At 41.2% G+C, this 23,902-nt stretch overlaps 1 protein-coding gene across 2 annotated transcripts; it reads left to right on the top strand.

The window, feature by feature from the left end:
• Nucleotides 1-11,883: 11,883 nt before the first annotated feature.
• LOC124290600 (mucin-5AC-like) lies at nt 11,884-23,599 on the top strand. Of its 2 annotated transcripts, none has more exons than XM_046727359.1 (3): nt 11,884-11,961; nt 14,130-14,276; nt 18,665-23,599. In XM_046727359.1, the coding sequence occupies exons 2-3, from the start codon at nt 14,152-14,154 to the stop codon at nt 21,918-21,920; spliced, it is 3,381 nt and encodes a 1,126-aa protein (XP_046583315.1). In that variant the 5' UTR covers nt 11,884-11,961; nt 14,130-14,151; the 3' UTR covers nt 21,921-23,599. The 2 variants fall into 2 exon arrangements, with proteins under 2 accessions (XP_046583315.1, XP_046583316.1); XM_046727360.1 differs by lacking the exon at nt 11,884-11,961 and adding an exon at nt 11,974-12,326.
• The last annotated feature ends 303 nt before the right edge of the window (nt 23,600-23,902 follow it).

Raw genomic sequence — 23,902 nt, 5'->3', positions numbered from 1 at the left:
GCGCTTCTACCCATCTCTTTCATCACAGCTTCCGAGTACTGCCGGACAAGAGCGTCTGGAGCCAAGTCTGTGGTCACAGGGCAGGTGCTTGGTCGAGAGAAGGGTGGCAGGTGTGGGTCGGGCCTGCTTTGTCAGGGGGCTATACCGTTAGAGATTCCTTCAGTCGGAGGATCAAACGGAATCAAAATTTCATTACCGTATGGCGATAGTAATTTATATCGAAAACAGCTCAATTGATCATAAAGAAATTAAAAATTCACAGTCAAGCGGAACGCGACAATGGGTGCTTGGTAGCGTTAATGTCTTGTTGTAGCTGGGGTGTTTACAGGGAGGTTACCTAGACGAGTAAGGATGCAATATCAAAGACCCGGGTGAGCATCACACGCGGATTTTACACTTGTCCAGGTGTAACACCAGCAGTTAATGAGCGTCACCAGCATCGACGCATTCTTACAGTGGCGCTCAGAAATGTGAGAAAAATATTTACATTTGCGGTTCTTCGGAAAAGCAGAACAAGCTGATCAGAACATAACCGTTCAAGTGTCCATATGGGGGAAGATTTCCTTTGTCCCTCAAATGAGAGGGGCGCGCATTTTTAACGCATTCATGTATGATCTTTATAAAGTACGTGTCCTCATGTGTATAACTGTTTTGGGCTGTTCGGTAGTAGGGATTAGCCAGGGCTCACCACTTGTACAAAGTGGTTTGAGCGCGAAGACTATGAAACTTTAAGCACGTGAATCAATAAAAATATTTCAGTTAAGACTGAGATAAAAATACTAAACTTAAATACGAAATTACGACAAGGGACTCAATTGTAGATTCGGTGCATCGTGCGAATATGAGTCTCGAAGTTTTATATATACACATTTAAATATATTTGCGTATGGATACGTGTGAGACCGAGGGTATGGTTCGAGATAGATGTGACAATTTGGAGACTGGAGTTTGAGACAGAGATCCTGGGATGTACATGTCTAGTGTATATGAGAGTAAATCAACCGCCATATGGCCGAGTACAGCATTAGACAATGAACAAAAAAATACGAGTGCTAGTCTTAGTGAAAAGCCGATTTGTTCAAGTGGAAATATCTCCTGAATACTGCCCACAGAATTTATGACAGCTACAATACCGAAGCAGTGGATTTGTAAAATGCGTGGCATATAAATGCTGCAGTGCTGCCATTGCTATGCCATCGCTTTTTCCGGTATCACTGTATCACGGGGTGTTATCACTATTATGACATCACTGCCGTGCAGCTACTACTGTTATCACAATTGACATCACTTCTGTGTTTCCACTGTTGTTATCACTATTATGACATCACTGCTTTGCTACCACTGTTGTGTTATCACTATTTCAACATCACTGCTCTGCAGCTACTACTGTTATCACTATTGACATCACTGCTGTGCTACCACTGTTGTGTTATCACTATTACAACATCACTGCTCTGCAGCTACTACTGTTATCACTATTGACATCACTGCTGTGCTACCACTGTTGTGTTATCACTATTATGACATCACTGTTGTGCTGCCACTGTTGTGTCATCACTATTACAACATCACTGCTGTGCAGCTACTACTGTTATCACCATTGACATCACTTCTCTGTTTCCACTGTTGTGTTATCACTATTATGACATCACTGTTGTGCTGCCACTGTTGTGTCATCACTATTACAACATCACTGCTGTGCAGCTACTACTGTTATCACCATTGACATCACTTCTCTGTTTCCACTGTTGTGTTATCACTATTATGACATCACTGTTGTGCTGCCACTGTTGTGTCATCACTATTACAACATCACTGCTGTGCAGCTACTACTGTTATCACCATTGACATCACTTCTCTGTTTCCACTGTTGTGTTATCACTATTATGACATCACTGTTGTGCTACCACTATGTTGTGTCATCACTATTACAACATCACTGCTGTGCAGCTACTACTGTTATCACCATTGACATCACTTCTGTTTCCACTGTTGTGTTATCACTATTATCACTCTGACATCACTGTTGTGTGTTATCACTATTATGACATCACTGCCACTGTTGTGTTATCACTATTACAGCATCACTGCTCTGCAGCTACTACTGTTATCACCATTGACATCACTTCTGTTTCCACTGTTGTGTTATCACTATTATGACATCACTGTTGTGCTGCCACTGTTGTGTCATCACTATTATGACATCACTGTTGTGCTGCCACTGTTGTGTCATCACTATTACAACATCACTGCTCTGCAGCTACTACTGTTATCACTATATGACATCACTTGACACACTTCTCTGTATTCCACTGTTGTGTCATCACTATTATGACATCACTGTTGTGCTGCCACTGTTGTGTTATCACTATTACAACATCACTGCTGTGCAGCTACTACTGTTATCACCATTGACATCACTTCTCTGTTTCCACTGTTGTGTTATCACTATTATGACATCACTGCTGTGCTGCCACTGTTGTGTCATCACTATTATGACATCACTGCTGTGCTGCCACTGTTGTGTCATCACTATTACAACATCACTGCTGTGCAGCTACTACTGTTATCACTATTGACATCACTTCTCTGTTTCCACTGTTGTGTTATCACTATTATGACATCACTGCTGCTCTGCCACTGTTGTGTTATTACTATTATGACCACTGCTGTGTTACCACTGTTGTGTTATCACTATTATGACATCACTTCTGTTTAAGTTTAGTGGTTATAGTTTTCACTCGTCACACCGAAGACCCGGATTCGATTCCCCACATGGGCACCATGTATGAAGCCCATGTCACGTGTCCCCCGTCGTCATATTGCTGGAATATTGCTAAAAGAGGTGTACTTTCACTTTGGACCAGTCCTTACTACTCTAATCCAATATGAAGCAAGTCTCCATTTACCGGAGGTTTAGTTGGAATCCCCGATTTCACTGACGCTTTTTTCTAATTGGAATTTAATTGCCTCATTCAGTCAAAAATCACTGTTTTCTAAAGACATAGTATTAGTGTGTGTACCTCAAATCCGTATAGAAACACTATTTCATGAACAGTACGACTACCAAATGGACTCCTTGTAATGCTTGATTTCTTGATACTAAAATAATTTATTCAGAAGTAACCTTCTGAAGCTTGTTCCATATTTCAGCTTTTGTTGTCTGTAATCAAGAGTGTTTAATTTATATGCTCAATTTCTGATTCTGTGGAACCCTGGCCCCGGAGTCTTTTGTCCTGCAACAGGGAAGCAGACATAGCAGGGTCACTTACAAAACAAGCTTGCAGCAGTGAGGGATGCCTCATTCACACAATGGGGCCTACTCTCCTTCCCAGAGTCCTTTGTATTCCCATAACTTACCTCGAAGCTGACATACTCTCAGCTGAGTTATGTGGCCTATATACTGATTAGTGGGTGAGTGTGACTTCACACCGCTTTTAGCAATATTCAGCAATATCACGACGGGGGACACGGAAATGGGCCTCACACATTGCACCCAATCGGGGAATCGAACCCAGGTCTTCAGTCCGACGAGCGAACGTTTTAACCACTAGGCTACTCCACCGCCCGTATACTGATTAAACTGGTGTGCCAGTCTTGTACCTCTGCAAATTGACAGAGAGATGTGAAAATATTACACATATTATTCCGACCATTTAACAAATCACATAATTTGGGTCTATTTTATTTTTGAAACGTCTGCTCATTGAATAAACTAGTCATTAAATTACAGCTTTCAGTCATGTCCTTAAAGGTAAAAAGCTTTTTCCTTCTTTTCATCCTTTGTTCATTTTGGTTGAAAGTTCCACGTCAAGACATCGAATCCGTGTGAAGAAATAGGGCAACTGACATTGATACGTATAGACACTATCGACAAACAAGAAGGGAACAGGTGAAATGAGACGGAAGGTATAATGACAATAAATATCTGTAAAATTAATTTTAATTGATATTAATTAGATCAATATCTTGTGTGTCTAAAATGTTGAGCGATGCATGTACGAGACCGTGATAACCTGCATCTGGTTGCCCATGGTATTGCCCGCCATTCCACCTGAAGAAGAGTGGGTGAGTATGGTTTTACGCCGCATTTAGCAATTTATATTCCCGCAACATCACGGGGCACCAGGCATGGAATTCACATATCGTACTCATGTGGGAATAGAACCCGGGTCTTCGGCATGACGAGCGAACGCTTTAACCACTAGGCTATCCCACCGCCCCATTCCACCTGAAGAACTTCGGGTCTTCGGCGTGACGAGCGAAAGCTTTAATCACTAGGCTATCACACCTGAAGAACTACCCAAAGCTGGTAAACGTTGACGGGTCCCGTGTCTCTGGCACCCGGTCTCATCCCGAGAACATCCAGGAAAGGCTGTGTTGGGGATATGTTGGGAGTCTTAGTGGGCCAGTACGCTTTTTAGTGTGACCTCGTTTAGTCGATGGCGACCTGGGAATGACATTGTAATTTTACAAAAATCTCGTTCAAAATATTTACTGTTTATTTTATGGAATGGAACAACTTATGTTATCATTACGGTGCAAAATTCTAGATTCTGGAACCGACATTAATCTTGATTTGGTTCGAATTTCTATTTCGGGAAGCCATTCGTTTTGCGTTTGTTTGAAACAGGTTCTCGCAAGGGACGTGGTCAAAGGGAGAGCACTCTTGCTTAAAAGTCGGCGAACGGCGGGGAATGAATACAAAAATAAAACAAAAAACGCCAAACAGTGAGAGAAAAAATATGTTATCGTTTTTCATTTGGATTTCAAATAAAACATTTACATATATTTCTACATACAAAAAAATTAATCCTTTAATTCAATAAACTTCAGTCGGTTACATTAACTGGGATTACACAAGCATCTTTGACCATGTTACACAGTAGACTTCGTTTTGCCGACACTAAGTTGGTATGTCGTGTATATATTTACAATCGGATTTTCATATTTTGTAAAGTTCTTTTTGAACATATGACACATTAAAAACTATTTCTATTCTACATAGTCATATTTTTAACCGAACCATTTTCAACATCGATCAGGGTCTACCCTTTTAGGAGCCAAGCGTTGTTGTCGACAAGCCATACGAGTTGTGTTTCTGGAACATAGGCTACACAGAGTAGATTATGTTCCTGTACAAGTACAACTATATCCCGTTAAATGACTTTGATGTTTGTGACAGTCCGCATCTGTGGAGCGAAAGATGCGGACGTATAATATATACGTGCAAGTCGATTTTCCAACATGGAAACGAAACTGGAGAGGCTCGTCTCTCAGTCTCCCTTGATGCAGAAGAGTTACCCCCCTTACAAGTTTCATTTCTGGGTTGCCCTCAGCATCTTTTCTCAACTAAACACGCCAGAAACTGGAGAGAATTAGAGATCCGTACTAGCATTGCAAATACGGTACTCTCATCTACGGTATATGGAAATGATGTACTAGTGACGGACGGAGGAAACATGGTCCTACATAGTGCCACTGCAGAGCCGACGTCAATGAGCGCGCGTGGGTTCGCACAGTGATTACTAGTACGCTCAGCGCTCAGCACTCGAGGCACTGTTACTGAACACGCCTCTCGAACCGATTCTAGGAAACCAGTCGTCACATCGCTAAATTGCAGGAAAAGCTTATGGGTGCTACTAAAATGGAACGGATTTTCCAATTATGCTATTCGAAATTATGCACTGAAGTAGTGCAATTGTGCTCTATTACGTGTAGCCTTGTTTTCAATTGAATTGAATTGATCAATAAAACCACAGAATGTGTTTAAATTAGAGATTTATAGCATATTCGATTTCCGCATTAACTATGAAGTAAAGCGGGACAATTATTTCGGATTACCCACAGTCACGTGGCTCGTAATTTGCTACAGCTATGTTCATTGGTCATTTGGAATTGCCACAATAACAAAGAGACTAAGTATCATTGGCTGAAAGTTCATTTTTGAATAATCCAAGTGTTTTTTGTAGGGTGAAATTTGACGTGAGAGGCAAATCCAGCCAGGTTAAAAGGTTTGCGCCTCCAACTAATAAGCTTCAGCCAGTACTGTGTCGGGCGACTATTGTAGGCTAGTTAGGACGGTGGATCGAATAGGAAGCAGTCTAAATATACATGATTAGGAATTCCGATACTTTCTCAAACCGTCCCGAGGAACAGATAAACGAAGTTATGGCCTGTCTACATTTTATGGAGCTTCTTTGAATTCACACACGCGCCCACGGTTTTCCAAACTTGTATAACAGTTTTGTGTGTTTGTTGTTTAACGCCGTAATCAGCAATATTCCAGCTGTATGGCGGCGGTCTGTAAATGATCAAGTCTGGCCCACGCAATCCTTTTATCAACAACATGGACATCGATCCACGCAGTTGGGATACGATGACATGTGTCAACCAAGTCACCTGACCACCCGATCTCAGAATAGCAGTGTAATGTTAAATTCATGTGTTTTATTTGGATACTGGTTTGTCATTGATATAAAAGTGTACATTTTTGCGCATCTATACTGATGGCCATGGAATTAAACAAGAAAATTGTGCAGCAAGTCTCCGTTGGTACATTTAACATTTCAGTATTTCTGGGATTCGGGGTTTAGCAGCGACATTTCCTAAAAAGAATGGCATTAATAGCCGAGATTTCAAAATTTGTCTGCCTTTGTCATGACAGGACTCGTTGGTTATGGGTTTGGGTTTTCCGTGCGATAATGACCGCACTCGGTAAAGATTATGGCTCCTCCAAAACCTTATCAATGTCTGTCCGGAGAAAGGCAGGACATACAAAAAGATGTTAAAGTTTGAGTTCTTATGCATTAAAGTAATTAACATAATCTGTACATGGTCAAATTAAATTTGCCAGATCCTCATCCCTGTGTACAGCGTTAAACCAGCAGCTTGCATTCAGCCCACACTAACCTTTTTATTAATATAACTTTATTTATAAAAAGCATACGCTGTGTCGTTAATCAAAGACTTTTGCAAACAACTTGACGTTTTTAATTCTAAATACACTCGTTTATTTACAAACCGAACATGCTAACAAACATATGTTTCTATTATTTAAATTATTATGCAAAGGCAAGTCTTCGTTTTGCTTAAAAAACCTACACGAAACAAAAAAATAGCCAAACTCTAACTGACCATTTTCCCCACCCTTTACCTCTCATACGCTGGTACCCGTGAAGATCCGGGTTAGAATTGATCTTCAGTAACCTATGCTTGTAAGAGGCTACTGACGGGATCGGGTGGTCAGACTCGCAGATTTGGCAGACACATGTCGTCGTATCCCAATTGCGTAGAACGATGCTCATGATGTTGATCACTGGATTGTCTGGTCCAGACTCGATTATTTAAAGACCGACGCCATATACATGTAGCTGGAATATTGCTGGATGCGACGTAAAACTAAACTCACTCACTCATACGCTTGTACCCCAATGGTTTCCTGGGTAGAACTGGTCCCTTTTCAGGGGTTTATAACAAGGACATTGTTAATTGTTGTGGCAATAACGTATTGCAGGACAATGTCTTGCATGGACACATGTCAAGCCAATTTTCAACATGTTTAGATGGATTCGACTAACGGGATCGGGTGGTCAGGCTTGTGTTGTTTCTGCAGAACAATATTGATATTTTTAAATGTTTGTTGTTTGACGCCGTACTCTTGACGCAGTTATATGACGGCAGTCTCTAAATAATAAGAGTTTGCACCAGACAACCCAGTGATCAACAACATGAGCATCGATCTTGGCAGTTGGGATACCCGTGAAGATCCGGGTTAGAATTGGTCTTCAGCAACCCATACTTGTTGCAAAAGGCGACTAAAGGGATCGGGTGGTCAGGCCCGCGGACTTGCTTGACACATGTCATCGTGTCCCAATTACGTAGATCGATGCTCATGCTGTTGATCACCGAATTGTCTGGTCCAGACTCGATTATTTAAAGGCCGCCGCCATATAACTGGAATATTGCTCAGTGTGGCGTTAAACAACAAACAAACAAATCTGTTTGGGATTTATAAAGGGAAGGTTTCTTGCCGTCAAAATCGCACTTGGGATGGGATTACGTTTGTCAATCAAGTCAGCTAGCCTGACCACCCTGAAACTGAAGACCAACTCTAACCCAAGTCTAACATATATTAATTGATTAGATAGTAATTCAATAATTGGAAGTTTAAAAAAAAAGAAGAAAATATTCTGTTCGTATCTAGTCCTCTTGTCGCTGTATGTCTGGATCTCGTTTGTTTCTCGGTGTGTCAACATGAAAGCTTGTTAGTTGCAGCAAATCGGTAAACGTCACAGACTTGCATCCATGGGAGCTTTCATCACCCATTACGATGACTGACTGACTGAGTGACTTTGGTTTTACGCCGCTTTTAGCAATATTCCAGCAATATCACGGCGGGGGACACCAGAAATGGGCTTCACACATTGTACCCATTTAGGGAATCGAACCCGGGTCTTCGGCGTGACGAGCGGACGCTTTAACCACTAGGCTACCCACCGCCCCCGATCATGATGTGATAGAACTGGAATACTGGTGAAATGGTGCTGAATACTCCCAGATTTCACCCATTCATTGTAAGCATTATATAGATTATATGGGACGTGGACTGTATCTCTATGGTAGTATCAAATCTTGTATATTTGATTATCTATATGGTTTTGCTTTCTCCACATCCTTCAGTTCAGATACCCCCTGAGTTAAACAAACCACATTCCCCCTTAAAACCAGTATGATCAATTTCGTAAACCTCTCGAACAGAAAAGTGCCCTTTCCCAGACTCCACCCACTAAAGTATTAAACCCACGATAAATGTACAATGTTCATTTGTTTTTAATAGGTTTTGTATATTTTCTAAGCTGTGTACTTAATAATGAAACCCTCCGAAACTGCGTTCAGTATATCGTGGAGGCCTATATTATTTTATGATTCGTTATGTTTTGTTACCTTGGCTTTTTTTAAGTTTTTTTTTTTTTAGAATGACTGCGAAAACCTCCAGAATCAGCCACGTCGTCGGTGACAGCTTGCTACGACGTCCTTGTTCAGGCATTACGTGGAGGATACCTGACAACGGTAACTGATACAAGCAAAGCTTTGAGGGGATTGTCTGCCTCAGTCACCAAATAATCCTAAAAATGGATAGAAGAATTTTGAAACGAAACGTATACCTGCCAAGCCCTCCCCGCAATGCTAAAGCCCTTAATGAAGTAAGTCTAGATTCAGGGACTAAGCGTTTGTCTAGTGATGCCTGACCACTTTCCGTTAATACACGAACGCGTCGAACCGCCCAGGGCGACCCGTACTTGTTAGAATGTTGTTTTCTTCTTGAAATAGATATTCGCCAATATCAAACGAACTGACATAATACGTGTTAAAAATGTTAGAGCACTTCCAGCACTGTCAAAGTTATGATTTTAGAAAAGTCTATACGGATAACACGTTTTCACTATGAAACTAACGCGTTTGCATACTCACTGTGGAAGCAGGTATTTAAACATAATCCACTAAAGAGTTACACCTGCTTCATTTAATGTATTGATGTATTCAGGGCAGTGTTATGAATATTCTTGACAGCAGTGCAGGCTTTGGAAACTCTCAACACCTCAAATCAGAAACAGAAATACAATCACAGGTGTATCGGGATGCGGACAGATTGAATTGTACAAGATGTACATACGTACCACATCATATTGTCATATTACATGCACATTGGACAAGACATCCGAAATTTTTGTAGGTGGTGAAAGTCAATTAAAAATCATATCTGAATGATTGGAAGGGCTTAGACATTACATTTGCCCAAATACCATTATGTAATGACGGGAATCGTAGTATTTCACGCAGAGAGATAGGTAGGGGGGGTATCACATGCATACGTATATCGGCACGTGAATTTAATACTTTTTTGATCACCTTACTGACTTATGTTAATGTACGGTGTATGACGTTGGTGTGCTTTTATGTTATCAATTTAAACCGTATTTAAAATTACTAAGTAGATATTACTAGTTCCAAGATGCTTTCTGTTGACGCTATTGATATTTTGCGCGCCCTGAGCAGGATATTGACCCTGGAAAGGCGCGCCTTGAGCAGGATATTGACCCTGGAAAGGCGCTATACAAATGCTATATTATTATTATTATTATTACCAGCTTGGTAGCCTGTTACCTGGTATTTCTTGGAGAAAGCAAAAATCTTTTGATTGCCTTTCACAAGTAACTATCCCATTTCATCCGACAGTCACATTTCTCCTCAACTCCATGTCGTTTTCATCATATTCAATGTCTGTGCTTCCTTAAAAGAAATGGAAAATAAAACTTTAACGACCATATCCTTTACCAAAGATAGCCAGGGCTAACCAGTGCGCAATCTTATATCGGGGTCAAAAGTAGACAAAATCGCCATCAGACATTATATTCTTTTATTGAAACAGTTGTATACTTCAACACGAGAGTTGTGTTTTATGAAGAAATATGGAGCGAAAACCGCCTATCATTTCCCAGCGCATGCCCCCCTCCAACCCCAACAATGTTATTCAACTCTCATTAAATCGATAACCCAGCGCTGATGAGTCCCATTCAAGCTGGACGTTCGGTAAAACGAGGTTCCGCGGTACGAACGAAGCATGTGTTCCGTTTGTCAGTGCAAACCTGAAATCTCGTCCAGCTAACAGGACGAAAAGGGGCCACGTTTGTGATCACACACAGACTATTTCATTTGCTGATATTCACCTTTAATTAGGCCTGAAATTACATAAACAGGTTATTTCACAGCAAGGTTGATACTTGTCAACATACAGGTACGCGTGGTTGTCACTCACGGTAAAACATTTTATATTGGGCATCTGAAATTTGGAAGACTAAATCTTTATAATATAATATATGGCCATGTGGTTGTTGATTAAGGTTTATCATTTATCTACTTGTCACGAGGAATTTGAAAGACATGAAAGAAACACGTTATTTTTTTTCTTTGTTTTTAATCACTTATCACCCAATGATGGATAAATATAGGTAGCCATGAAACGTTGTCGTGACAGAAAAAATAATCACCAAAAGGCTCCATATCAGGTGTTCAGAAATTCATTAGTCACTTTATAACTATATTTTTCCCAAAGGGTTCGATAAAATAATATTACATAATAATCCTGATCAATTCATGACTCCATTTATCATGATTCAGTGAAAATTATTGTTCAAAATATGTTTACAAACTGTTTTCATTCCACAATGTAAATAATCATTACAAATCAAGCAAAAGCAAACAAAGCCCCGCACCCTGACAGGCTATCAACCACTGACTATAGATCTACCACAGCGTATTAAAGATTATGATCTACAATACTTAATAGACATCTGCATACATCCTCCATGGCTTCCAGCCGCCTTTCCGGTTATATATACACATCGCCACCCACCCACTGCATACGACGCGACTGAGAACCTGACAGCCCAGGACGGGAGACGGTATCTGCCGACACGGGATTGAGCGTCCGCCATTTTGTTTACACGACACAATACATCAACCTGGTTGAGCGGCTATCGAGACACCATGGCTTGTTCCGCAATGTCCTGCCCACGAGGGTTATGCTATTAATAGCTGATCGGGCCCTGCTGACCATGGGTGGCTGCGCATTGTTCACCAAATTGCCCTGTACACGGTATGTCCACTTGAAGTTAAATTTGTTTCACTCTCGAAGACACAGCCGCATAGCTTCCCTAAACTACTTCCTCTGTTCTCACTGCGCATGTGAGCCGGTGTTCGTAGGCTCGATTACCCATACAAGGCGTGTTGCATTCAAGTGTGATAGCTTAGCTGTTCCAACGAGTTATGATCATGCGTACAGCGGATTTCCGCCTGACAAATGCATGATGGTTACAGGAATGGACGCCATTTTACCGAATGTTCCCGAAGTTTTTGTGTTCTGAATTCATACTAATACATACTTTAACAGATTTTGAAGTAAGTCCATAGTTTTGCAGAACTGACTTGAAGGTTCTTATTGTTTAAATGTGCCACAAGATAACATGTTTCAGACATCTGCTTGTGATTTTTAGAGAACCTATCTCTGCCATGTGGAAGACCAATGGCAATATCATATTTCGTTCATATATTTCGACATAGTTATAACCAAGTTACCAACATACTAAAATTTAAACTTGCGCGTCGTCAAGAACGGACTGTGAATTTATATTTCTCATTCAAAGTCAGTTTGCCTGTCTGAAATGCCGTTAAGATTATACCGGAAGTTCAACAGTTCAACAAATGGTTACCCACAAATGGGGGATACTTTTCAGATGAACCGTTAACCTGGACGCAGCTGACACGTAAGAATTTGTTACTTGTGTAAGAAAATTAATTGGAAAATTCAAAACAACAGAAATATATGTGTAAGAAGGGCAACCATTTTGAATATTTCCAGAGTAAAATGCAAGATCATATTTTTATTAGCTTGTTATGAAGTACCACCAAATTATATATTGTATGAACTGTACCCGCTTTTAAATTCATCAAATCACTAAAATTTGATACATAATTGTTTATTACCTCCGCAAATCCGAAACATGTTAAAGTATAGGAAATTAATTTTCAGTGTTTCTATATTAGCACCATGGGGATCATCTTTAGTTATGTAAGTGAAATTTCGCTTTTGATTCATTGGCTTTATGTCACGTAAATATCATCATAATATATACTTCACAACCGAGACGATGCAATTAAAACAGATATCAATTCAGAGAAAGTAACATATTCTGATTCACACGTGCTGTGTTATTTTCGAGTGTGCCTCGAAACGATTTGTCAGTTATGTACATGTTTGGACCATAGATATTAGCGCACCCTTACGTAGACATTTTGATTTAAAGAAAATCAAATGCTCAAGGGCAGTCATGGTACACACCGTCGACTGGGTAGACTGTCAGTGGTCATAAGATTCAGTTAGTTTTTCATTTAACATTATGTTTAACTTTCGCCTCAACGGTCATGGCGGAATGGTGTTCCCAGCATGCTCGAATCCAAAGATCGTTTACCAATATATGCATAGCATTACGGAATATTGTTGAAGTTATTTTTGAACAGTGAGGTGCATTCCTGAATTGTTGCCGTAATATTTTACAAGCAATTGCACAATCAAAGTTTTCTGTATTTTTCATGTCACATTTGTCGTGTCTCTCATATATGTCTATCACCCGTGAAGATCCCGGTTAGAATTGTCTTCAACAACCCATGCTTGTTGTAAGAGACGACTAACGGGATCGGATGGTCAAGCTCGCTGACTTGGTTGACACATGTCATCGAATCCCAATTACATAGATCGATGCTCATGATGTTGACCACTGGATTGTCTGGTCCAGACCCGATTAATTACATACCACGGCTGTTTAGCTGGAATATTGCTGAGTGCGGCGTTAAACAACAAGCAAACAAATTTATCTGTCTGTCTTCATACATAAGTGTGATAGGTAGCCATATTTAAAGTCGTGCTTCGTCCCAGTTCACACTTCAAACATACCAGGTTTCATTGCCAGTGACTTTCTACTAACCAGGTAGGTGTGCCCCATCTTACTGGAAGAAACCTAGTAATCAACGATATTCCAGCTGCATCACGGATGCTTGTAAATTGTAGTGTCGCGCCACAGACCCGGGTTCGACTTTCAAAATGAGTACAATGTGTGAAGCCAATTTCTGGTGCCCCCTGCCGTGATGCACCTGGAATATCGTTGATTGCCAAACGCGGGGTAAATCCTTATTCACTTACTGCATTTATCTGCATGTAATCTTTAAGAAATGAATTGCCTGTCGGGTGGTTCTACGGCCATATAGATATTTGGTCGGTGGCACACGTTCAGTTCACAACTTCACACCTAGGACTATGCCTGCCGTGTATGTTCAACCGTTAGAATCTGGATCAGTGAAACTAAAGGCTGATGCAGTGAGCACGGATGAGGATGAACAACTTGACGAAGACTCAACCTGGTCACGGTCTGTCGAGGTGATCGTTGATCCAAGTGAAAATCATACACATCATCCATTTTGTCCATACAATACACCCAACGACAAGTCGTTTTATACCACTAAAGTCACATCAGTATATACTATACTCTGTCATTTCTTTTTTCTCTCTTCAGCTGAGTTGAGTTTTTTTTATCTATGACGTCCACCTCTGTGACTGCACCAATGAGCACAATGACCATGCTGACCCATGGCAAAGTAGCGGCAAAAACAACAGCGTCCACGTCATCTTCCACAGCGATGTCATCATCTGCAAAACCATCGTAAGTGCCTTGTCAGTGAAGTTTGGTTCAACGCCGCTTTGAACAGTATTTCAGTCATTTCACGGGGCGGTGGGGTAGCCTAGTGGTTAAAGCGTTCGCTCGTCATGCCGAAGACCCGGGTTCGATTCCCCACATGGGCACATTGTGTGAAGCGCATTTCTGGTGTCCCCCGCCGTGATATTGCTGGAATATTGCTAAAAGCGGCATCAAACTAAACTTACTCACTCACTCCCTCATATCACGGCGACTTAACTTTATATTGAAGTTAATAGAGATTTGCTGACTGACCATGAGACATAACTGGGTATAACTGGGACTCGAACTCACAGTTGAAGGATTCTGACACGTCTAAGGACCGCAACTTTGCATAGCGAATTCCAGGCCTTCGACTTCTGATCGGGGTTTGCCTCCGGACATGAGAGGATAGAACACTATTGCAGGGGGAAACGTCATCATTACATGTTTTCATGTATTATTTTATTGAAAAGTAAATAACACGATTCTTACACCCATTATAATATTCATTGGAAATAGTGAGAGCTTAGTTTTACGCTGCTTTTAGCAATATTCCAGCCTGCAGGACACTACAAATGGGCTTCACACATTGTACCCTTGTAGGGAATCGAACCCGAGAAGCTTTAACCTCAGGCGATACCGCCGGCCCTAATTTGCAATAATTGTCTATTGTTCGCAAGTTGCGGAGACAGCCACAAATGTGATACGGTTAGAACAGCCAGGTAATCAACAAGCGTGTGCAGTGAAATTTCAGTTTAACACGTACAACTCGCACACCAGGCTGTTCTACCAGCAAGTGGTCTTCCCTCCTAAGAAATAGCGAAAAGTGACAACAAAATAATGACCGTTTGTTAAACAACTCTTTTATTCGGGTGTCCAAGATTATGAGACAACTCAACAGTTTTGTTGCAATCATTAGATTTTGTGTTAGTGAGCAATTCATCGGTCTCAAATGAAGTCAAACGGACTATAGCTGTGAACAATTAGTATTAATGTCGTCGGTTAAGATTTTTTGAAAAATGTATGTTTCAAGAAGGTTGAATGCGTTATGTTATTGAAACCTTTCCGCCGTGATGTTGCTGGAATATTGCTAAAAGCGGCGTAAAACCAAACTCAGTCAGTCAGTCAGTCTTGAAACCTTTCGAGTAATTCCTGTAAGGGAAGTACCGAGGCAACAAGTTCTTCAGTTTCGTTGTTTTTTGATACCTTGAATTAGAAAATTACTATTACATAAACCAGTTTAGAGAGTATGAAAGAGTGAGTGAGTTAGTTGAGTTTTATGCCGGTATAAGCAGTACTACAGCACTGTCAGAAATTAACACATTGCACCCATGCGGGGAATAGTGCATAACTTGTTTCCATTTTGCTGTGCACAGTTAGAATATAAGGTTGTCAGCCAGACCTTTCTACCTCGTTTGCACTCTCAACATTTTAGAGAAACTGCGAGCTTCATTATGCTGTAACCCTTCACGAATCGATATTGTATCGTTTCTTAAAGAAATGGCAGCCATTCCAGAAATTGTATTTTATTCCATTGATATCAGGTTACTTAGTTACTTAATATACAAAGTATTACATATGGGATGTATATGATATGATGTCTTGTGTGCATGTTCGTATTTATAATCCTGCGATGAATTGTGAATGTCGTAAAATCATATATCCCTATTCATCTAGATTTATGTTTATTGCAATCTCCACCTGAAAACTCAATAAATTGGAATCTAGAACTCAATCCAATTTACGGTTTGGTTGTCATGGCGACCCTATGGAGAATGACATTTCCAGCCATTTTATCAACGGATTTACTTAAGTGTCATCATTCACACTTGGACAAATATATACTATTTGTTGCAATACAATCCTTTAAAGAACATAACGATTTCAATGAGTTTTGTTCAGAGTTTAGTTACGCTGTTAAAGTTTGATCCGGTTGTTCGCATCAACTTTAATTTGTTCATGTTTCTTTGAATGTATATGCCGTCCTGTTGCACAGAAACGTTCGTTAGTTCTGCATATTATTGTGTAAGGGTTCTACGTAAACAGGGGCGGTGGGGTAGCCTAGTGGTTAAAGCGTTCGCTCGTCACGCCGAAGACCCGGGTTCGAATCCCCACATGGGTACAATGTGTGAAGCCCATTTCTGGTGTCCCTCGCCGTGATATTGCTGGAATATTGCTAAAAGCGGCGTAAAACTAAACTCACTCACTCATTACGTAAGCAAATACAATTAGTCAACCCATGCATGTCGTAAGATGGGCACAAAGTGTGAAGCCCATTTCTGGTGTCCCCAGTCGTGATATTGCTGGAATATTGCTAAAAGCGGCGTAAAACCCATCTCACTCACTCACTTGTCGTAAGAGGTGCCTAACGGGATCGGGTGGTCATTCTGCCGGACTTGGTCGATGCATGTCATCGTATCCAAAACACGTAGATCGATGCTCATGATGTCAATCACTGTATTGTCTGATCGAGATTCGATTACGTACAGACCGCTGGAATGCTGCTACAGTAAATAAACAGAAGGAGAGCTGACACTGTTTCCCCCCTCTCTCTCTCTTTGACAGATCTGACCACCAGATCTAGATCTAGGTTATAAGTTAGTTATTTCGAACCATTCTACCAATCACACGACTGTCTGGTCCAAACACAATTGGTTGAAGCTTCAGATAACAAGCAAACACATTTTATGAAAAGTCTGTGAGTGGTTGATGAGAGCATCATTTACATTACATTTGAATTTTCTATGAAATAATCACGTCGCCCCATAATTCTGTGTACTTCTCACTTCGTTATGCTCGAATATTGGTCAAATGATATCCTACAAAACGTCTGTATAATGGAGAGCACAGTTTCATGCTAGTTTAATATTAGTGAATCAAATAAAGCAGGTTAGTTAGTGAGACACACTTGGTTACTGTATGATGTGATATAACATCATCACCGCAGAATAACTCCATTATCCGACAAAAACGATTACATTGGCTAAAAGGCAAATTAGCGGTGAAAACTATGAATAGCTCAATGAAGATATGTTAGGAGAATGTCCTATTAAAAGCTGATGAATTTTTCAAAATGTCCAAATGTCATTTGTCTTTTGACATCTCACTGCTGCGTTGAACTGGCGTTGGTCTCGTTACCAATGGTAAAGGGGGTGCAGCAACTGGTCACGGGAATAAAACTATTGGTTAAAACGTTGCAGGTGTTGGTCACTTGAGAGCAGCTATTGGTCATCCGGCGCAACATGTGCGTTGACTGGCCCGACGAGTATACTTAATAGGTATAGGCCCCTTGAAGATCCGGGCTAAATTGGTTTTCAGTAACCCATGCTTGTAAGAGGCGACTAACGGGAACGGGTGGTCAGGCTCGCTGCCTTGGTTGATACATGTCATCGTATCAAAGTTGTGTAGATCGATGCTCATGAAGTCAATCAATGGATTGTCTGGTCCAGAATCGAGTACTTAATTACGACCGTCGTATAGCTGGCATATTGTTCAGTACGGCGTTAAACAAATAAAGGAAATTGATACGTATAGCATAATATAACCCTAAGTATAACCCTAATATATAATTCCTTGCCCTTGTTGAAGTGCAGGTACTGTGTCGCAGTGTGCGAAATACCCACTGGCCCGCTAGCCCGTGGCTAGTAAAAATCCAGTCCGGCCTGTAAATCTCCAGTCACTGGTCCGACTGGCTAGTGACTTTTCATGGTGTCATTTTTTAAACATATTATCTCAGACTTGTTAAGTTATAATACACTTTATATCATACAAGATTATGGCCTGCTAAACGATGGTATTTTACATTTTTGTAAGTTTTGCTTAGTTTCTGCATTCAAATTCGGGCTTGTGAATTATTTTGTGGGCTAGTAACTTTCAGGCATAGCTAGCCCGAATGATCATCAAAATTTGGAAACTATTTCGCACATTGCTGTGTCCATTCATGCACCTTCCTTAATCAACTGTCCCCATCCTAAATAGCCTAGCAGACATGCAGATTTCCTATATGGATTTGTTCTTAACACTCCCCTTTGCAAGATCAAATATGTCGAGAAAAAACCGTGGCCATCAACTCAAGAACAAGATCGTAGTTTCCGACAAATATTGCACACATGCAACTATTTACGATTTTCAGATGCATAAATGAAATGAGTTTTAACTGTATTACGTTTTGTTGGTAACTAAGTAGCAATGGTGGCCTCCTTCCAAAATACATCTTGTTTGAATGGGTTTGTGAAGCCCGACATGTTTACTAAGAGCAGCGAAAACCCCAGTCACTTTCTGCGATAGATATTATTGTATATGTAGATTGCTTGATGCTATTGTAGCTGAATATTTGCTGCATCATGTTTCAGCAATATTATTACCTTTTGCAGATCCACAAAGGCTAGACTGCTGTTTAACTCTGACGGAAGTGTAAAACTGATGGGAGACATCGCCGACTTCCCTGGGCTAGGGGCAGACAAGAACAGTCACACCCTGGTTCCCACTGTGGGTCCCGATGGCAAAATGACGATGCTCCTCGCTCCATCAGACGGACGTGGGAAAACGTTCATACTGAACCCAACCAACGGTGGAAGTCTTCCCAGTCCTAACGTTATTGCAACACCAGACAATCTAGTTGGGGGCAAGTCAACCTCACTCCTCTCATCCTCAACACATTATACTCAAGTGCTTCCAACACCCACACAGGTGGCCAGTAGGACTCCGACAACGCAGATTATACTATCAAGTGATCAGTTAAAACCTGCTTCCAAATCTCAAATATCTCTTCTCTCCAGTCATAACGGTACGCCAGTGCCTGTTTCCAACGCGCAGTTTGAGACACATATGAGAATCGATCCTTCAGGATCCGTTACTTCTACAGTCAGAATTCCATGTTCCAGTACCCACAGCTCAACTTCCACAACTACTTCTACGAGTCAGTCAGGTCCAGGTGCAACCGCAGTTTTGAAACAGCTGGCTGATAAGGTAACCACAATTAAGAAAGAACCTGAAGGCATTACATGTCATAATGATGTAGATGGTTCAAGGTCTACTCATCCAAAGTCTAAAGCTCCAGGTGGAACCGAGCCCAAGTTGCCCGAGGGTAAAGGGTGGACTAGACTTCAAAGCGTTCTGTTAACAGCCCCTCCTTCCACGATAGTCATGCCAAATCAAAGTCAAACAATTGTGGGTCATAGACTCGCGAGTGCTTTCCCCAAACCGTTTACTCAGAGATACATGATAATACCAAAAAATTCATCTGACATTATAGCACCACCTGACGGGGGCTCCCAAGCTGCACCCAGTACGATAGACGTCTTCCCTATAGCCCCCTCCTCCTCCTCCTCCTCATCATCATCATCATCATCATCACCCATGACCTCTAGTGCTGTACCGACGATGATGTTTCGCCACAATTATGCTGCAAGTTTGAGTGACAAAGGTGCCTCTGTGGCGCCCACTCCCATCTCTAATATGACCCTAGCTCCTCAAGCCCCTCACCTATTCAAGACCACCACCCCTCAGAAGGTTGTGTATCCCGTGAACTTCATCAAACCAGTGACGGATGCTGTTAACGTTGCTCCTGTAAAGCGAACACCGTCTGTTGTGAAAGTGCCATCTCCTGACCAAACAGGTTTGTATAATCAAGGCAGTTTGATTGGTGGATCTTCATACATCTTGGATGGTAAGTTAGGATGTCTGACAAGTGTGGCACCTGGCCCAAAAGATGTGTGTAATCAAGGCAGTTTGATTGGTGGATCTTCATACGTCTTGGATGATAAGTCAGGACACCTGACATGTGTGGCGCCTGGCCAAAAGGATGTGTGTAATACGGGCAGTTTGACTGACGGATCCTCATGTATTGTGGATGCCAAGGCAGAATGCCTGACAGGTGTTGCGCCTGACCCAGTTCAGCAGGACCCCGACGATGGTGTTTTATCCATTAAAATAGACTCGGTATTTTCTTTGGCAGTGAAAGAGGAAGAGAAAATTCAAACAAGACAGAAACGTATAAGAAACAAAACTACAAAGTGTACTTCAGGAAATAAAGTTAAAGACGATTCTCCAAAGGAACCCGAAATTGTCATCAAGAAAGAAACTGGCGTGGAATCGGAAAATCGACTCCCGACAATTAGTGAACCCGAAATTGTCACTTGTCCCCCTTCTTATGTTGTTCTGGAGCAGTTGTCCCTGAAGCAGATTGAAGACCCGAAACGACATATCATCAAATGTTCAAACTATTGTCGAGTGAGGACTCTGAACTTTCTGTGCAAACTTGGCTTGGTAGACTGCGAGCCAACAGTGCACATTAGAAAATGTGTATCTAAGTGTGAGTCAAATGAAAGTGTGAACTCTAAACATAAGGAAATGCAGAAGGCTAAACGAAAACAACAATCAGAGAGTGATTCGTCTCCCCAAACCAAAACATCCACTCCTGAACAACCATCCGATCCTAAGAAGGAGTCCTTGGCTGCAGGTGATGGTTCTAAAGTTAGGAAAATAGAGTCCCCAGCAAGTCCAAAGTTGATCCAAAAGGTGATCAAATTTACAAAAGTTGACAACGAAAGTTCATCAAAATCAGAGACTGTTTCTAAATCCGCTACTCCAGCACCACCACCTGCTACAGCCTCTATGTCCAGTACTTCAGTCACCACGAAGTCCGTAATTCCTCCAGCATTCTCAAACCCAAACAGTGTACCATTACGACCTCTGTTGAACACAGCAACGAACACTTTGGTTCTAGGTAAATCTACTCTGAGACTTCCATGCAGTATCGCATCCAAGCCGCCGGCTTTATCAGACGGGGTAAATGCCAACAAGAAACAATATTATCTGTTCACAGTAAATGGACAGAATGTTTTGGTTCCCGTTTCCAATGATGTTTTGAAACCGACTGCGTATATGTTGAAGGGAAACACATTAAGCGCATTATCAAACACGACAACCGTCACAACGAACACGCCTACTGTGTCGAATGTTGGACCGGGAAACAATGTTTTACTTCGGAAACTTACAACTCTTCAAAGTCCGGCTCTAAAACGCCCGACCGATACCGTTCCTCAACAAACACCGCCTAGTAAAGTATCTAAAGTAACGGAAGGAAAGGTGGAGAAAGACAAACCAGCCACAGACCTACCAGCAGGGATTCGGATCAAATCCGAGCCTGTAACGCACGGGTATGGGGATGAAAAACCCCTTGAATCAACACACAAGAAGAAAATGAGAGAGCACGAAGTCAAGATCAAGCAGGAACCTGTTAATGATGAATGGCAGGAGGTCTGGAGCTCCAAGGTCGTGCCTGTTGAGAGTCCTGAAACTGCGCCGTCTCTGAAGAAACAATCACCAACGTCGACAACGGTGCCAAAATACGGACCAGGAGACTCTCGGGCGGAAGGGGATGAGACCATGCCCACCCTTCCCATGATGCAGCTTCCCAGCACGAAAGACAGAGCTCACAAGATGGCCGCCCACAATGACCGAGTAGAGAGGCTGAAGGCGGTACTGAAACAGAAGGAGAAAGAAATTGAGGATTTGAAGAAGAAAAGAATGGAAGATGGAGCTGCCGCGGATGACTGTTATGGTGTTCAAGACACAAACTATGACACATGCACGACAGAAGACAGGGAGCCGCCAGGACCTCTGTGAAAATTGAACCCGTGTCCTGATACACGTGTCAGTCTGAATATGACCGGACTTCCTTACAATAATGTTATTTAAATGGTCGAATAGCATTTTATCAATACTGGCATACATCCCAGTGATTTGATGTTATCGTTTTGAGTAATATCTGTGATACCTTTATTATTTTATCATCAGTTGATATGACACAATAGTTCCATATAAACGTGTATTTGGTGACAGATACGTCCTGCTTATGAGGTATTATGAGGTACATGTACATAATATTTCATATTAAGGATTATGTTACGATTATGTTCTTATTGGCTTAAAGGAATATTTAAACAGTATAGACACATCACAGTTACGTCACATGCAGCGAAGAGCTGATCGTTGCAACAAGGTATACAACAAATCCCTCCCAGTCTAAATACCAAAGATAACATCGACTATTATACTCATCGCAGCCATAGAGCTGGAACATTGCTCAGTAAGGCGTCAAACAAAGAACCCGTAAGTCTAAGAGGGTCATGTGATTGTGTAGACACGAAGAACGATGCTATGTATGTACACGTATATTGTTTTCTCTGATGAATGTGCTGTCTTTGCGTACAAGCTGACCGCTCTGTTCATGTGGTCACATATGAATGCACTGATACATATTGTGCTTTGTCAAGATGATTGTTTTCATAAATAGTATATATACGCAGGGAAACAATTAAGGGAACATGTGAAAGTACAACTGTTCCTATATTCCTTTACAGGTTTCTTCGAAAGGTTTGTAAAGCACTGTGGTTCAAAATCTGAAAATAGATATAGGCATACTGTGATGAAGTGGTGTTCCCCTATTTGTTCCCCTCAGTATATTTCAACTTTTCCGCACAGTTATACTCCTTATCCGTTCCCGGATCCGCTCATGCCGATTGGCCTCGATTATGATCCTTGGTATGTGGTTGTCTTTGTAGTTACAGCTGATATGTCGTGAAATAGAGAGTGAATGAGTTATGTTTTCCGCCTCTTTGAACTGTATTTTAGTGACGGCGTGTATGTTTGTGGGTGGAAATTCCGAGGTGAAGATGTTGTCAGACGTTGACCACTTAGTTGACACCCACGAGGACGAGCGTAGTAATTATTAACCTCGAAACATTATCATGACATCGTTAAATAGCTGAAACAGCTGGAAGATGATGATAGCTGAAAGAATATTGTGTCGGTTGTATTCTTCCGTGATGTTTCTTTTTCTCACATTTTAGTTTATATTTTGTCTTAGCGCACCTTATAGCTCTTTCTGTATCAGATAATTGCATGTAATTATTGCCACAATTACACTGCCAGTGTTTCGACAGAACAGTCTGATTTTATTTAGTTCTGTATGAATGGTTCAAGTTGTTTCCATTCATAAAATTTGTTACAACCAATGTATGTAAATTATAAGCAATTATAGCTATTACAAATATGTTATGGTTATAACATGTGTTGTTTATATCGTGCAGTACAGTACATATGAAGCTGATATACGACAGAAGCGCTGCATGAGGATCTTGCGCCACGTTACCTGCATCATCCAACACCGACCCCGTCAAGCTGGATTCTTGCCATCATACTTTCACATTCCAATTATCCATTAATCTGGAGCCCACAACTTAATATTGGTCTTACAAACAAACGCGACAAAAATATCTCAATATTAAAATCATATTTCATTACACGATTCCGACTGTTTTTCTGAATCACCATGGTGAAGACAGCAGGTGCTATCGAAAAAGTGCCCAAACGTTGTCACCCGTCATAAACACACGCAAAGGCAAGACGACCGTTCACCTGTGAATTCCGAGTCCCGAATCACTAGCAACATGACGTCACCAAAATGGTTTGAAAATAAAACAAGATAAAACCAAGTTGATGGACATGAAAGAGAAGAAGATTGGACCATCCTCAGATAAAACTTCCATGTTTGTGCATACCATTACCAAACATATACACTATCAATGAGAATTTCAACGTCACGT

Source organism: Haliotis rubra, unplaced genomic scaffold (genome assembly GCF_003918875.1).
Source record: "Haliotis rubra isolate DU_JTF1 unplaced genomic scaffold, ASM391887v1 Scf47, whole genome shotgun sequence".
In the NCBI taxonomy this organism is placed as follows: Eukaryota; Metazoa; Mollusca; class Gastropoda; order Lepetellida; family Haliotidae; genus Haliotis; species Haliotis rubra.
This window is presented reverse-complemented; position numbering and strand designations above follow the sequence as displayed.

Coding starts and splice junctions, on each gene's coding strand:
- LOC124290600 (XM_046727359.1), top strand. CDS start 14,152: ATGACGTCCACCTCTGTGACTGCACCAATGAGCACAATGACCATGCTG. Junction 14,277..18,664: donor TCATCATCTGCAAAACCATC/GTAAGTGCCTTG, acceptor TACCTTTTGCAG/ATCCACAAAGGCTAGACTGC.